Source organism: Protopterus annectens, chromosome 8.part0 (genome assembly GCF_019279795.1).
Source record: "Protopterus annectens isolate FY-2018-M chromosome 8.part0, PAN1.0, whole genome shotgun sequence".
NCBI classification, from domain to species: domain Eukaryota; kingdom Metazoa; phylum Chordata; order Ceratodontiformes; family Protopteridae; genus Protopterus; species Protopterus annectens.
Window position 1 is genome coordinate 776,585,733 of NC_056741.1, and position 17,178 is coordinate 776,602,910.

At 38.1% G+C, this 17,178-nt stretch overlaps 1 protein-coding gene across 2 annotated transcripts in view; it reads right to left on the reverse strand.

Annotated features, from left to right (window-relative positions):
- DENND1B (DENN domain containing 1B) overlaps nt 1-17,178 on the reverse strand; it is a 3,525,330-nt gene that overhangs the window by 67,185 nt on the left and 3,440,967 nt on the right. For both annotated transcript variants that reach the window (XM_044080248.1, XM_044080247.1), the window contains one exon: nt 3,005-3,221. In XM_044080248.1, coding sequence (XP_043936183.1) covers nt 3,005-3,221 — 217 coding nt within the window. The remainder of the gene's footprint in view (nt 1-3,004; nt 3,222-17,178) is intronic.

Consider the following 17,178-nt stretch of genomic DNA (forward strand, 5'->3'; position numbering starts at 1 on the left):
CAGGTCCTTAGACCTTGTACTTCTGGTACTGTTTGGCTTATGAATATGCAGGAGATTCAAAAGTGTGGGGTTTGCAGATACCTTGTAAGTCAGGCATAGATCACCCTTCAGCAATCTATAGGAGACTAAGTAGAGTAAAAGGGCTTTAAGGTGCTCTGTGTAAGGCAGGTTTGTTACACCTTGCATTCTTTTTCAAAGAACCTCTGAGGTCACGCTAGTTGCTGCATATGCCTGGTCAGGTACATACCAAAGGGAGAACTATACTCTATGATTGGTCTGATAAGGGCAAAGTACAGTGCAATAATGACCTCTTTAGACCTAGATGCCAGCCTCATATGTATAAGTTTCACAACATAAAAAGGATTTCCTCAACACTGTTGCCATGTAGTGGTTAAAAGTAAGGCTACTGTCTATGTGCATACCCAGATCCCTGACCACTGGGTCGATTCTTAGGGGCACATTATCAACATGGTAATTAGCTGGGATGGTTGACTTCTCAAAGGGTACAATTATGCATTTCTTAGCATTGAGCTTAAGATCATGGCTTAGGCAGCATTTGTTAGTCAGAGACAGTCCCTTCTTGAAGAATGCTAGTGCCTGCAGGGGAGTCAATCATCTGCAAACATAGTCAGCCATAAACCAGCAGTGTTTGCTTCCACTTCAGAGAAATAAATGCCAAAAAAGAGCAGGCCCATTACAAAGCCCTGGGGGACCCCACTAGTGACTGGCCTCTTGGTGGAGGTGGCCTCACCTGTTTTGATCTCCCGGGTCCTATCACTGAGTCCGTTGGCTATCCAGTGCGTGATAAGAGAGTTTACTCCTAATTTAGTGAGCTTATCTACAATGCCTGAATGGGGTATTGTATCAAAAGCCTTGGTTCAGGTCAAGGTAAGCCATGTGGACAGTCCTGCCCTCATCCATTGCTCTGGTGACCCTCTCAAAGAAGTCCACCAGATTTAATAGGCATGACCTTCCTTTAACAAAGCAGAACTGTGATGGGTCCAGTGTTTGCAGGTTACCTATGTCCTTATTTATCATGCCCTTGATGAGTCCTTCCATGGCCTCACATATGTGGTTGATTAGACTCATTGGTCTGTAGTTACCCAGATCAATGGTTGGACTTCCTTTGTAAAAGGGAATGACTGTAGCCATCTTTCATTCCTTGGATACAAAACCTGACTTTAGGCTCCAGTTGAAAAGTAACTCAAGTGGACCAGAGAGGTAATGTTAAATGTCAGCTTCCCAAGATATTACCAGGCCCACTGATACAATGTTTTTAGCCTTAGAAATTGTGGTATTTCCTTTGGACTATTGTGGGGGAATCAGGGGAAAATTCTGAGCTGAACCTATAAGCCAAAAGGTTGGCTCAGTGTAGGTGATGCCATTTACAATAAGTTATGTGCATTTTTACATATTTCCCTTGAAGTTATGGATATAGCTGCAGAAGCTTTGTGGTTGTCATTGGCCTGAGAAGTTATTCTGTCTTCATATTTAGCCTTTGAAGTATTAATTAACCCTCGTACTTGCCTGTTTAGACAAGTCACAGTGTTTTAGTATGTTGGGCTTTGTTTCTTATACACTTCGCCAGGATTTTTTTTCTTTTGCTGCATAATTAACCGATACTATGATTCTGCCAGGGTGGCATGTCTTTTGAGTTTGTCTTATTCTTAAAATGAGTGAGCACAGCTCACTCTATACAGCTATAAATATGGCTATACACGGATTTTGTAAACTGTTCAGCATATGCTATGGTTTTTACTGGATTTGAGAAGGGGCTTAGTTTGGTGAAAAATCCTCTTTTTTACAACTTGTACTGTTAATATCTGAACAGAGTACAAGTTTCACCATAAACTGAGGAATGTCATCACAAACAGATTAAGGTTCTGCCCTACACAACATGGAGATAAGAATGTCACTGGCCAGTTTATATGAAAGGAACAAAACTGACGCAGTCTGGTGATGTGTTCATGTATATCAGTATACATACAAATGCAGTAAGGCTGAATGATGTTATTATGCACGCCATCAGACAAGTTTTGGCTCTCAGATTGCCTAAGAAACACTTGTAAACTCAGATACACTGGTGAACATGCATGAAACAATTTCTACTTTAGTCTGTAGCAGTAATGACAGAGAAGTCACCCAAAACAATGTATTTGAATTTATCTGTTATTGGTCAGAAATGCTAATACACAGCACTGAAGGTTCTGAAAAAAATTAATCTCTGAAGATTTGTAAAACAGCTTTGTACCATGTCTTGCAGAAAGCTAGACTGAAAATGTTGGAAAATATGCCATGGGCTACATATGCCTTTGACCTCATACAGAAATATCAGAATTATTTTATGAAGTTAAACTGCAAAAACAGATTTCTTTTCTTTTTGAACTTCTTTCTTTCTTTCCCATCTTTTATTCATTCACTTCTATTCCTTCTTTCTGTGCACAAACGTAAGGTTGTGAACTTCTAACAAGCTTATTCCTATTATTTTCAGTTTGATCCCGTTGATGTCCATTTATCTAAACTCTTCACCATGTCTGTTCCCTTAGTTGACATCCAGCTCAAATATAATTTCAGTATGTTTGTGGTTAACTCAGAGTTAGTTATATATACTTAGTGGAGTGCAGGGGTCTCTTCCCCCAAAAAAGGAGTACACAGGACTTTGTCCTTAAAAGAATAAGGAAATTATCAAGATGCTGTCAATAAAATCTAGTGTAAAAAATGATTCAAAACTGTTAATTATTTCGCAAAGCCATTAATACCATTTAAGAAATCCAGTTTTAGTCTGTACAAAATACAACTGATTAAACTATTGCCACAGGTTTTGTAAAGTGGTCTTCAACACAAACAATTGGAACAAAGTATTTGAAGCTTACATTCAAGAAAATGAAAATTTCTAGACATCTTACAGTAAGGTCAATATAGAAAGCTCTTTGATAAATATTTATGATTATAAATGGTTGCCATCAGACATGCAATAGTTTAAAAAAATTAAGTAAGGACTAACCGTGGACTTGTAGTCAATGTCATCCATAGACTTGAAGAAATCCAAACTCTTGGCTCCAGATAATCGTGTCTGGTCTGAGCTGTGTATGCTTAAGCTATCCAAAATCTCGCCGAGTAAGTCCATTTCACCTCCTGAATTAGAAGACAGCCCCATATCATCAGACTCTTCACTATCATATGTGTAGCCTGATGCTTCATCCCCATCTTCAGAAGATAATCTGGAACAATAACACAAGTATTAAAGACTGCTGATAAAATGGGCCATTGAAACATCATATTCTCACTAGTTAAATCATGTCATATGTTATTTATTTAGAGTTGTTGATCAGGTTAGTTCCACTAGGCCTCTTTTCAGAGGAGATGCAAGGCAGTATTCATATTGACTTGAGAAACTTTGGCCTTGGCATCAAGGAAATTCCCCTACTCATCAGCAGAGTGCTTGTTCCATTCCTAGTGCATTGGTGGCTGGGAGAACAGTACTCAAGGAGATCCAAAATTGTGGATAGCACAGAGACAAACACTACTGCAGTACTTGAAGATCTACGAGATTCTAAGGAGCTGTTTTTCAGCAGAATTTGTTTGTTTCATCAGAAGCAAACATTCAAAACAAAGACGGATGTGTTACAACTCTCCAGCTGGAAGGGTTGCGGGATGATATTTTGGATGAATTGTTGTTGCAGAGTGAGCTGGAGAGTAGAAAAGATGTTTCATGGGGTAAAATAATGGACAAAATTCAATTGGAGGAATTCAAAGCTATTTTGAAAGAAGACTGCCAGAAAAAGAAACTATATGGCTCAACTGTTAAGGAAACTGCAGGGAAAATGATAAGAGATGAACAAAGAAAGGAAATTTCATCAGCCAAAGGAAACTTATGGTAAGAATTCAGAACAAAGAAGAAAAAGAAATGGACAGGCATGACGTATGGAATAATTTAATGGTCCCATTAGGAGTGAAGACTCAGGAGGTAAGAGCATTTATTTTCATTCATAAAGAGACATTTTGTTACATTATTTTTGAGACGGGTTTAGTTCTGGAAAGATTTGGGGGGGGGGGGGTATGAGAAGAAAAAGAACTGCAATCCAAAGAATTCTTATGTGACTAAAGCATTTCACAGAGAAACAAAAAAGAAAATACATGTTCAATTTTGAACTGAAATTGAAAGACAGACTTTAAAATGACATTTAAACTTGTAAAGAAGTTATGGACATTATCAAAGTCTATGATAGCAGTGGATTATGGACTGGGGGGTGGACTGGCATACTGTACTGAAAATGGAGAAAGAATAAATTCTGTATATTCCCAGTACAGTAAATGTAGAGGCTAACAGGGGTGTTGTGAAATATTGGGGACAAATAAAAACATTTTTTTCCTGTGGACAAGATGATCACTTGATAATTAATTATGATAAGGGGAAATGTTATACTTGTGGGAAACAGGTTCTGATGCAAAAAAGTGTGAATTGAAATATCATAAATGTAACAAAATTAGACATTTATGGATGGATTGTAATTTAGAGAAAAAGAGTGAAGAAGGAAACAAAAATGAGGATAGTATATGAAGAGAAGAAACAGTCCCAATAAAAGATAAAGAGAAAGGAGGAAGGCAAGATCAGGGTAAAAATAAGGATAAGGATAAAGAGAAAACTGAAGCAGAAGATAATAAATAAGAAGGTTCTGAAATAAGTAATGAAGATATAAATCAGAAAATAGTGAAAAATAAAACAAAAACATATTGGCAAAAGAGTAAGCCAGAAAAAAAGTTTAAAGGGATAGGTATATATGAGAAAAAGAAAGCAAATGGATAATGCAAATGAAATAAATACTTCGATTCTACAAAATGTCTGATAAGCTACAATACACGCATAATGACAATTTTAGAGTGCTTTCAATAAATATAAATAGTACCAAAAATATAAATAGAAGAATAGGCATCCTAAATTGGTGTAGTAAGTGTAATGTTGTCATAATAATATTGGAAGATGTAAGATTTTTGACACAAGAAGAGAGATTACAAGCAAAGAAACTTTAAGGAGGAGATCCAATATGGAACCTAGGAAAGGAACTATGTTTAGGCACAGTTGTGCTTTGTAGAAAGTCAGTGAAAATGTTGAACATAACAAAGGCAATGATGGAAGATTAAGTATTGTAGATTTCAGATGGCATACTCAGGTATATATATTTACAGCATTGCATGCCTATATTAGAAGTAAAAAAGGGAAGGTTTATTTCATAAAATTTTGGATTATGTAGTAATTAATATGACTATAATATTAAGATGATATTTTAATTGTGATTTGAGAGGGAAAATGAAGCGAGAAAATGGTATTAAGAAATTTTTTGAAGATATAAAATGTGGCAATTTAAAGATTTGCAATAATGATTTGTGAACATAGTTCAGGTATATCTAAGATGGAAACAGATTATTTCATTATATTACAATGTTTAAATATAGCTAAGGGAGAGACACTTGTGACAGACCTTTCAGCTCACTCAGCCATACGGATATAAGTACAAGAAAGCAAGGAGTATACTGCACCAGATTGGAAAAAAAAGAATAAGTGAGAAATTATGGGATGAAAATGGAAAAACAAAATAAGTATGCATTTATGGAAAGATCACATTTCCACTACAGTAGGTTATAAAAACTGGTCTGAGTGGAGGCTACCTTTGAAAGAAAAATATACAAATGTTTTTATAATGACAGAGGGAAGAAAATAATTTGTATGGTTCCTTTAAAAGATTTGGAAAGGAACTATAGAGAATAGTATGTGACAGGATGGAGAATTTATTAAAAATCAAGAGAAAATAAAATTATTATTTAAGCAATGATATTATTTACAAGGTCAAAAAGAAGATATATCAGTTTATTTGAGTAGCATAGTTAAACAGAATACTAGTATAATGATAGAAATAAAAAATGAAAGAGGAGAGGTAAGATCACCTCAGGAACAAAATAAATTATGTAAAGAAAAATGTTTCAATATAGAATGGAAGTACAAAAAAGAATTGTATGTTAAAAAACTTGGCAAAACATGGAATTGGAAAATAAAATTTCCTTATATGAATTAGATATATACTTGACGCGTTAATTTATAGTCAGTTTCAGGATCTTACGGAATAGAATACCAATTTTATAAAAACATTTATGGATTGGTAGAGAAAATACTTCTTAAAAGTTATGAATGAGTGGTTAAATGAAGGTTTTATATATAGAGATTTATGCAATGCCAAACTTAAATTTGTATGGAAAAAGGAAGATAAAAAAATTGAAAATTGGAGACCTATGGGATTGAACAATAGAGATTATTAGATTTTTATAAATATAATTCAGAAGAGAATGGAAAGTAAAATGAGACAAATTATGGAAGATGACATATACAATTTAAAGGGAAAAGGAAGTCAGGAATTATTATTTATAGTAAGCAAAATTGTGGATGATGATATAAATAGGACTGAGGAGACCAAGATCATGATAGGAGATTTAAATAAAGCTTTTGATACAGTGCACCATGAGGTTTTGTGGACAATTATGGAAAAGTATAACATCAGTAAGAAAATTAAGAATGTGTACTGTTCTGCATATAATAAAAATAAAGTAATAATTTTAGTGAATAGATGAGTAAGCAAAGAAACAGAAGGGCATATGTTAGGGATGTCCTGTGAGTAGTACATTGTTTGCATTAGTTATGAATGCATTTTTCAGAGATGTAAATTTGCACATGAGAGGTGCTACTTATATTACCAAGGAAGGGAAAAATTCCAGTCATGTTTACTTATGCAGATGATATTATACTGATTATGAGAAACAAAGTCTGGATGAAAGAAGTTGTAGGTTATATACATCAACATTTACATTTAATAGGCATGACTTTAAATAAAGAAAAATGTAAACGACTGCAAGATATAGTAAAGACAGGAATAATACCTTTCTCAATGTAAGAAATCTCTGTGTTAGGAATAAGATTTGGGAGTAAAATGTAAGTGAAAAACAATAGGATAGATGATATAAAGGAGCTTTGCTGTTTTGGAAAAGATATAAGCTATTGTTTAATAAAAATGGTTTATTTGATTAATTCAGCTGTAGTGGGAAAGACTGCATATTTAGCTAGTGTATATATGTTGTCAATAATCTATGAAAAATAAATACTTCAAGTAATTCTTCTTTTATATGAGGTTCAAGCTTGAATCCAGTGAAGAGAGGAGTCTTATACATGGAGAAGGAAGATGGAGGTTTAGGATTAATAAACCCAATTATTTATGTTGTTTCTCTAAATTTATTTTGTTTTGAATAAATGATAAAAACGAAACATTAGTAGTAAAGTTACTAAAGTACAAATATAAGTGATAATGGGATATGTTAAAACATTTCAAAAGAGGAAAAGTATGTTTAAATGAAGTAATGAGATGTTATCATGATAAAACAATTTTATGGAAAATAAAAAAAATGATGAAATAGAAAATGACAGGAAAATGTGCTATAAAAATATCATAATGCAATATTACTATGTTAATCATTGAGCTAAGCTAGCAAATGAAAAAGCTAAAGCTATAACAGTAAGAAAAGCATGGTGTAACAAGAAAATAGAATGCCAAGATGTTTTTATGGAGATTAGTGTTTAATAAATTACCAGTAAAGGGAAATATGCCATATAAAAAGTCAGTGAAATGGATTATATATATTGTGGTAAAGAAGAAACTACAGAACATGTTTTCTTAAAATGTAGAAGGTTGCAAAATTGCAGGAAAATTGTGTAAAGAAAATTTCTTTGAAAATATAAAGGTACATGAAATAAATATTTATATGATTATGCATGGATATTATAGCCATAAAGACTATGTCAGTAAAATACATAAAATATTATTTTATGCTGTGTGGACCTCTTGGAATGAAAGGCTAAACGAAATCATGTTTAATGGTAAATGAAGACTAGCAATAGTTTAAGATAATACTAAAAATTAAAATATCTAAGATTATATGACAATAACAAAGGAATAGAAATTTGTAAACTATATAAATTTGTAAATAAATAAATATGTAAGTTTGCAAATAGTATTGCACATATTTTTTTAAATAAAGAACTCTTACTCCTTTCAATTCGTGCTGTGGGATCATTTCAATACATCTGAGCTACCACGATAATGTCTCATCCAAAGAATAGCACTCTCAGGAGGCAATATTCCTTAATGATGCACTGTAGTGCTAGTCCTGGAAAATTAATCCAACAACCTGGTGTGGGAGCAGAGCCCACCGCCTTCTGATCTTTCATCACCATAGATAAGTATGCTACCTTGTTCACTTGCTATCAAAGTCAAAATAAAATGTATTGTCATTTAGACCCACATGAGTGCAGGCTAAATGAAATTTCATTGCTTTTAGCTCAATGGGCAGACAAAAAACATACAAATATAACAGTATAAATATAAAACAGAACCACAGACTCTATATATGACATTAAAATTGACACAAAAACAGAACTACAGACTCTATCTATGACATTAACATTGACAAGACACTAGGACATAATTACATTTTTTGTATGTATGTCTACAACAGCACTTAGTATTGCACAGTAGATAGTTCACTTAAAAGCTTAAGCAGTGGTAGACTAGAGACCATTTTGTCCAATGCACAGAAAGTTATTGTACAAAAGTAATAAGCGTTTGGTGAGCTATTGCACAAGTGAGAGAACCTAGTAATGAGTTATTGCACTTTAAGAAAAAGATATTTCCTTCAGCCTGTGTGGCACTGACTAGGTGACCTGTTGGCTTGCCTTGATACTCAAGTTTAACAGTCTGATGGTCAAAGGACAGAAGCTGTGTCTGAATCTAGTCATTTTGCAACATATGCTTCTGTAGCACTTGACCGAAGACAAGCAACAGAACACTCCCTGAGCTGGGTGGGTACGGTCTTTAACAATCTTTGTGGCTCTGCTGAGACACCATGCAGAGTGCAGATCCTGTATAGATGGAAGCATGGACATTGTTATTCTCTCTGCCACTTTCACCACCTTTTGGGGAGCCTTATGATCCATGTCCTTGCAGTTTCCATACCATACTGTGATATTGCTTGTCAAGATGCTCTCAATGGTACCTCTGTAGAAAGTTGTGAGCACTGAAGATGGGAGGTTTGCTCTCCACAACCTGCATTGGAAGTGGAGTCTTTGTTGTGCTTTCTTGACAATGTGATTAGTACTGATGATCATGTCAAGTCTTCTGCAATATACACCCCTAGGTTTTTGGTACTCTTCACCCTTTCCATTGTTTCTCCTTTGACTGTGAGAGGGAGCTGTCTCACCCATTTTTTCCTGAAGTCTACAACTACCTCTTTGGTTTTGTTTACATTCAGAGCCTGATTATTGCTGTCACACCAGTCAATCAGATGATTCACCTCCTCCCTGTATAGAGTGTCATCACCATTGCTGATTAGGCCTATGACTGTAGTATCATCTGCAAATTTGATGATGCAATTTGAGCTGAACCTGGATGTGCAGTCATGGGTCAGCTTAGTGAACATCAGAGAACTGAGAACACATCCTTGAGGGACTTCTGTGCTCACTGTCAGGCTCTTTGAGGTGTTATTGCCAAATCTTACTCTTTACAGTCTTTCAATAAGAAACTCCAAAATCCAGTTACATATAATAGTATTGACCCACAAGTGAATCAGTTTCTCATCAGATGTTGTGGCAAGATTATGTTAAAGGCAGAGCTGAAGTCAATGAATAGCAGTTGGATGCAACAGTTCTTGTTTTCCAGACGAGCTAAGGATATGTGGAGTGCCACCGAGATAGCATCTGCAGTGGAGCAGTTGAACCTATAAGCAAATTGGAGTGGGTCCAATTCTGCAGGAAAATTTTTTGTTAAATAGTCCTTGGACAGCCTTTCAAAACACTTCATTACTGTAGAGATGAGAGCTACTGATGACAGTCATTCAGGTTTGCTGCTGAAAATTTTTGGGTAGTGGTATGATTATTGTGCTCTTGAAACACTTGGGTACTATGGCCTGATATAGAGATGTGTTAAACATGTCAGTAAGAACTATGGTCAGTTGAATAGCAGTCTCTTACCACTCATCCCAGAGTGTTGTCTGGTCCCACAGCTTTCCTTGGTTTTACCTGTCTTAAGAGTTCTCTGAACATTGGCTGGGTTGAGACAGAGTGCTACCTTATTTTGCCTGGTGATGTGTTTTGTACCCTTTGTGACATTCCCTTCATCAAACATGCTGAAGTAGGTGTTGAACTCATTTAGAAAGTCGATGTTATTATCACATTTGCTGGATACTGGCCAATAGTCTGTCAAGGATTGTACCACCTGCCACAGATGTCTGTAGTCTCTTAGGTCTGAGTAGTGACTCTAGATTTTTTGGCCATAGGCTCACTTGGCCTTCTTTATTCCTCTAGTTAGGTTTGATCTGGTCTCCCTGAGAGCATCCCTGTCTCCCTTCTTAAAGGCGGCAGTGCATGCTCTTAGGAGCTCATATACTTCACTTGTTAACCAGGGTTTTTGGTTCGCCCTTATGGAGATGGTTTTGATGGTTGTCACATTGTCCACACATTTGGATATGTATGCCATCACAGACTCCGTTTATTCATCTAGATTGATTCTTCATAGCAGTGACCTTAAACATGTTCCAGTCTGTGTTCTGAAAGGAGTGCTGAGACAGCTCCCTCTGGCCATATCCTTGTTTGCTTTTTAGTTGGCATGTCTTGTTATTAATAGTGGTTTATATGCAGGGATTATCATGATGGCCAGATGGTCTGAGTTTCCCAAGTGTGGGTGCGGTACCACCTTATAAACCAGCTTGACATTGGTATATACCCTGCCCAGTGTGTCCACTCCCTTCTTGGTGAAGGCCACATGTTGGTGAGAGGTAGCACTGACTTCAGGTTTTCTTGGTTGAAGTCAACAGCTACTATGTGAGCGAATTCTGGAATATGGTTCTGCAGCTCACTGACAGCTTGGTGAAGTGTGGTCACTGCCTCATTGATCTTGGCACTGGGAGGAATATGCTCACACCATTAAACTCCCTTGGCAAGTAAAAGGGTGTACATCTTAGCATCATGAACTTGATGCTTTCTGAGCAACGGGTGGTAATTGCCACACAGTTGGTAGACCATCTGTTACTGACATATATACAAACATCCCTTTGTCTAGATTTGCCACTAAGATCTAAATAATGTAATCCTTTCCACATGCACAGCGCTATCACCAATACTAGAGTTTATCCAATTATCTGTAAACATGAGCACACAACTATTTCTCACCTCGTTATCTAAGTTAGTTCTAGCCTTATGTAGTTCATCTTGTTTTCCAGGGAGCAAACATTGGCCGGTAACAGATGGAAGTGCAGGCTTGTGCCTGTGCTTTAGCCTTGCATATATTCCTGCTCTTGTTCCTTTTTTCCTCAGTCTTTCACATCTTTTCCTTATTCTCCTCCTTTTAGATGTATTAAAGTTAGTTTTGCTTGTGCAAAACATCTGGGCCATGATTAAGTATAATTCCTCATTCCTGGATTGTAGTAGTCCTTACAGTCCTTCCAGACAGCAGCTGATCAAGCCTGCAGCACAGCATGCTTGTGGATCAAATTTCTAGGAGTTTCTCTTTACTGTAACTTGGTTTACCTTCAGTACTTCCTCTTAATTATGAATTTTTCATTGTTTTAGGTGCAAAACAAGACAAATAATGCACATTTTCCAGTTGAGCCGAAGCAGCTGCAACCTCACAGGGCACCGCCTTTTTTTTTAAATGAGAATGCATCCTTTACAGTCTTTGCAGTACTACACTTTTATAGCCTTAAAATATATCACACTGTAACAAGATTATTCCTTACATTACTAATTATACTCCGTCACTTCACTTACAGGTGAAGTTGATTTTCCATCACAAGCAAGGCTGTTGCCCATGTTTTGCAAAGACAGCTGAAATGGGCTGCGAAATAAAGCTATTCTACCTAACAAATCAGTCAAGTGAGAAATAAAAAAAAAATCCCAATTAACATACTTTACTAAACTGTTTTAGCCCATCCCTCTGACAAACTTTATGCTAATATTAACTCCAGCAGACTGGCAGCTTAGCTTCTTTAGTTCTTCTAAATGCCAGTAATCCCTCTTTGTCTACATGAGTCACATGCAAGTCATATATATCCTTTTGCATACACAAAAGACATTCACTCATAAAACAGAAAATTGAAATTGCTTCTTTGTTCAGGAAACAGGCAAAGTGCTGGATTTGTTTTTCTTTTACTCCAGTACTTTTGGTTTCAGACACTTTCTAATTTTCAATTCTGGGCTTAGCTAGTTCTTTACCAAAGTCTATTTTACTGCCATTTTCAATTGCCACTCACAGCTAGCATATTAATCTCTGGCATCACTCAAGATCTACAAAGCCTTTCTAAATGACATCTTTCTCTTCAACCCAACTCCCAGATAGGACAGTGTACCACACTGGGATTTCAACTTCATGCTGACTAAGCCTGTGTTATCTCCATCAAACCAGTTACTTCAGTAGACTTAAAATACCTGCTCCTCTTCTTCTTCTTTCGGCTTTTCCTGGTTAGGGGTTGCCACAGCAGATCACCTGTCTGCTCATGATTGGCAGTGAAGTTTTACAGTGTTGAGTTGCCAGCCCGGTGCCCAACCTTCCACGGAAGGCACACACATGGACTAGGGCCAATTTAGAGTATCCAATCCACCTACAGCATGTCTTTGGGATGTGGGAGGAAACTGGAGCACCCAGAGGAAACTCACGCGACCACAGGGAGAACATGCAGACTCTGCACAGAAGGCACCCCAGCCGAGGATTTCACTGGAGAACCTCTTGCTTAGAGGTGGCAACGCTAACCGCTGCACCACCGCGGCTGCCCACTTAAAATACCTGCTCTAGAAAGCACATATTATTGTAGCAGTTTTCTCAACTAGGAGAATCTCTGAGTGATGTGGCTTTCAGCCAAACTGCTTTAACTTTCATAGTTACACTTACAGCTAATTACTCTATGAAACTAAATGTGCCAAGAAGACTAACCTAAAACTGTCAATCAAACTCACTGTCTCCATTTCAGAGTATTCTGTCCAGGTAGAATAACAGATCTGTTGCTTGTACATGTACCATCATTATAGATTTTACATCTGCAGACAGAATCGTTATCTTACACCCTCCACCAAACTCACCCTATCTACCACATTTCTCATCCCTTCCCCTCCTCTATGGAGCCCCACTTCTAACTAACCTACAATCTTCTCTCAAAACACAACTCTCCTCTTGCTATAACAAAATTGCCAAGTTTGCTACCTCCAATATGTCCTCCTCACACCACTGTTCAGCTCTCCACAAACTAAAATGGTTAGAACTACCCAATCACCTCACCTACGTCCAACTGACTCTTGCACACAAACTCATCTTCAATCCCTCCCTCTGCACATGACTTTCCTCTACCTTTAAAATGCACCTCCCTGATAGAATTCTAAGATCTAACAACCAAAACTTAATTGAACTGTATAAACCAATTCATCCCCCTGGAAAAAATCTCTTATCCTACAGTCTTGCTCGTCTCTGGAACTCCTTACCCCTATCCATTCATACCATCACAAATCACTTCTCATTCAAAAAATCCCTTCACTCACACCTAATTTCCCAGTGGGAATGCTCCTGCTCCCACCCAACATAATCTCCTCATACTGAGAATTTTCACTTCTCCTCCCCTATTCATAATGAGAATTTATACTTACTCTCCTAAACTCATAGATCTTGCTCTTGCTTGTATTAGCTTTTTCTGAATACTTAAAGGTACCTTAGTGTAAATATACCCTCTGATGGAAAAGGTTCTCTGTTTCTATATTGAAAGGTTCTATGTCAGCTCATATACCTTTCTCTTGATTGTATTAAGCTACTCATCCTGAATGTATGAAAGATATCTCCAGTGTAACCCACCCTAAGTTGTAAAAGCCTCTCAGTTTCTATATTGTAAATTGTTTTCAGTGATACAAGATTGTAATATTTGTATATGTTTGTACACTAGTCTACTGTATTTCCAAGTCCATATGAATTGTATAATTGAAACTAAATACCTTATTGTAACCTTGCTAATTGTTTTTGGAGCTTTTCTCCCCAGGACTCCATTGAAAATGGGTTCTTTTGGCCCAGTGGACTATCCTGGTAAATCAACTGCAAATAAATAAATAAATAAAATATGACTAAAATAATCACAAGCACCAGTTCTTTGTGTTATTTTCTGAAAGTAGTCTAGGCTAGAAAGCATCCAAGTTTACACCGCTCAGATGATTAACTGCATACATTTTTACCATAATCAGTACCTAAGACACATACCACTACAGCAGTAGCAACCTCTGCAGGCACCTTTTGACATAAATCTTTGGCTGGCAAATATGCAACAGCTATTTGGTCTTCAATCAACAGCTTAGGAAGTTAGCACATGTTAGGTATTCTTTTGGGCTCACTGTGATCTGGAGGAGGTCCCCACAGGAATGCCTGCGCAGGAATATATAACCCAGAAGGTTGCATATTAAAAGCTGCTTTTACTAGGAAGACACTATACTTTTAGTATTTGAGTAAGGCATACCTCTTAACTGCCCAGAATTTCATAGAATGTCCAGATTTTGGGTTCTATCCATGAGCCAGTTGGTAACCCATCTCATGACGTAGGGGTTTATGTTCAAGCTGGTGAGCTTGTCTATAATACTAGAATGGGGAATGGTGTTGAAAGCCTTTGCGAGGTCTAGGTAGGCTGTGTGGACCTCTTTTCCCTCATCTAATGCCTTGGTAACCGTCTCAAGAAGTCCACCAGGTTTAGGAGGCATGAGCTGCACTTAACAAAGACAAACTGGGTAGGGTCCAAGGTTTGGAGGTTCCCAATGTCTCTGTTAATGAGTTCCATGATGCGTTCCATAGCCTTGCAGACCAGGCTAGTCAGGCTTATAGTGCAATAGTTCCCGGGGTCCTTTGTGGAGCAGGATAACTGTTGCTGTGCACCATTCTGTGGATACGTAGCCTGTAGAGAGGCTGAGTTTGAACAGTGTGTTTAGGTGAAGGGTTAGTTCATTTTGGAGCTCTTGTAAGACACAGCCTGGGACACCGTCCGGTCCCATTGAAGCTGTGTTTTTGGCTTTGGATATGGCTGTTTTAACCTGTGTGTCAGTGACTGATGTGGCCCTACATTCTTCTGGTATGGTTATGGGCCCTTTATGGGGTGAGAGGGGGGTGAAGTTTGCACTAAACCTGTCTGCCAGAATGGTTGCAATATCAGTCGGTTCAGTGTATTTTGTGCCATTCTGCACTAACTCAGAGCAGATCTGAGAGTTTCCACTTAGGTTCTTGACATAGCTAAAGAACACTTTGTGGTTATCTTTGGAGTCATTGGCAATTTTTCTTTTGAAACTAGCCTTGGATGATTTAATGAGGGATCGTAGTTTCTTGCTGATACTGATCAGGGATGTCTTTACTCTCTTCTGTACTAGTTTCCTCCTCCTGATGTATAGCTTGTTTATGGCAGGGGTCCAACAGACTGGTTACCTTTTCTTGGAGTGAGTCTTGGTTTTACTTGGGATAGCATGATCCATGCATTCCTGCAGATGCTCATAGAGTGACTTTGTAAAGGTTTCAACAACTTGGACAGCATTGTCCTTTAGCATGGGGGCTGTGAACCTTTCCACCTCGGTCTTAAGTGAAGTGAAGTTTGCTTTTGAAAAGTTTTTCATGGTGGTTTCCTTAATTGGGGTTGGGGTGAAATGTGGATATCCAGAGTGATTAGTCTATGGTCTGATCTAACCAGTGAGGGGTTGACCTCCGGTGTGGAACACCAGTCGCCCATGTTGGTGATAACAGGTCCAATATGTTGTTCCCTCTGGTGGGGGTGTTGACCAGTTGATCCAGGGCATTCGAGTTTATAAATTCTAGGATGCATTGGGCAAGGGAGTTAGTACTTGAGTAGTTCTCCCAGTTTATGTTTGGGTAATTGAAATCACCCAGTATTAGGGTGCTTGGTAGGACCTTCACATTTCCCAGTGTCTCCATAAATGTGCAATGGGGGTCCTGGGCCATGGTGGGTGATCTGTAGCAAGCTACAATTTGGATTGCAGTTTTGCCCATTGTTAGTTGCACATGGATGATCTCTGATGCATTGTGCTGTGCCACTAACCTTTAGGTGTGGGTATCCTTGATGAATATGGCTACACCCCCGCCTTTTGTGTTTCGGTCCTGGTTCTGTGGCCGAAAGGTATGATAAGAGTTATAGCCTAGTAGTGCTGGGGTGCTCTCAGGAACCTTAAAAACTAGGTTTCTGTTACTGCACAGATGTCGATGTTCTCCATACTGAGGAGTGCCTTGAGTGCATGCATTTTGAGGTTTAGACTTCTGGCGATGAGTAGCATTACCCTCAGTTTTTGGTTACTTGTGCTATTTATGGTGGTGGGTTTGTCTTTTGAGCCTTGCCTAAAAAAGGCACTATGGGGGTGGCAAGAGCCTTGGCCAGTATTCAAAAGCCTAAGGGTGACGGGTGCAAGCCATCTCCTGCGAAGCAACGTGGCTTGTCAAGCATGTCATCCCAGGCAGACAAATACTGGATCCCCTTTGAATGGCACCAGAAACGTAGCCAATTGTTGAAATTGATAATTTTTTCTTTATACTGCGACATCATTCTTGGTGAGGCAGGATGCTAGTCAGGGTCATACCGGCCTGGGCTTCATGATCAGAGAGCTCTTCCATGTCTCTTTTCATGTAGTCCAGCGAAGTATGTCTCAGGTCATTCACACCAACATGGACAATGACAGAGTTGTATTTGTACTTGTTTTGGAGTGACCTGAGTGCTTGTGTTATGTGGCTGATCCTGGCACCCGACAGGCAGCTAACTGTAACCTTCTCCTTGTCCAGCCTAGTTAGTGGGACATCAGTGTGCCTGACTATAGCGTCGCCTATTACCAGTGTGTTGGGTATGTTATTTTGCGTTAAGGACTGTGATTGCGTGGCACACTGATTATGTGAAGTATGTGTTTCATGGTTGGTGATGGGGTGTGGAGGTTGCTTGGATGTCTGCTTTGGAGGTCTCTGTTGCTTTTGCAGATTTTTAATTAGAGCCTCCGAGTATGTTTTCATGTGCGTTATTTGCCGGTGTTGGTTTATTAGGTCTATGCAAGACTGGTAGTGTGTGGTACCCTTCTCCTCTTGACTG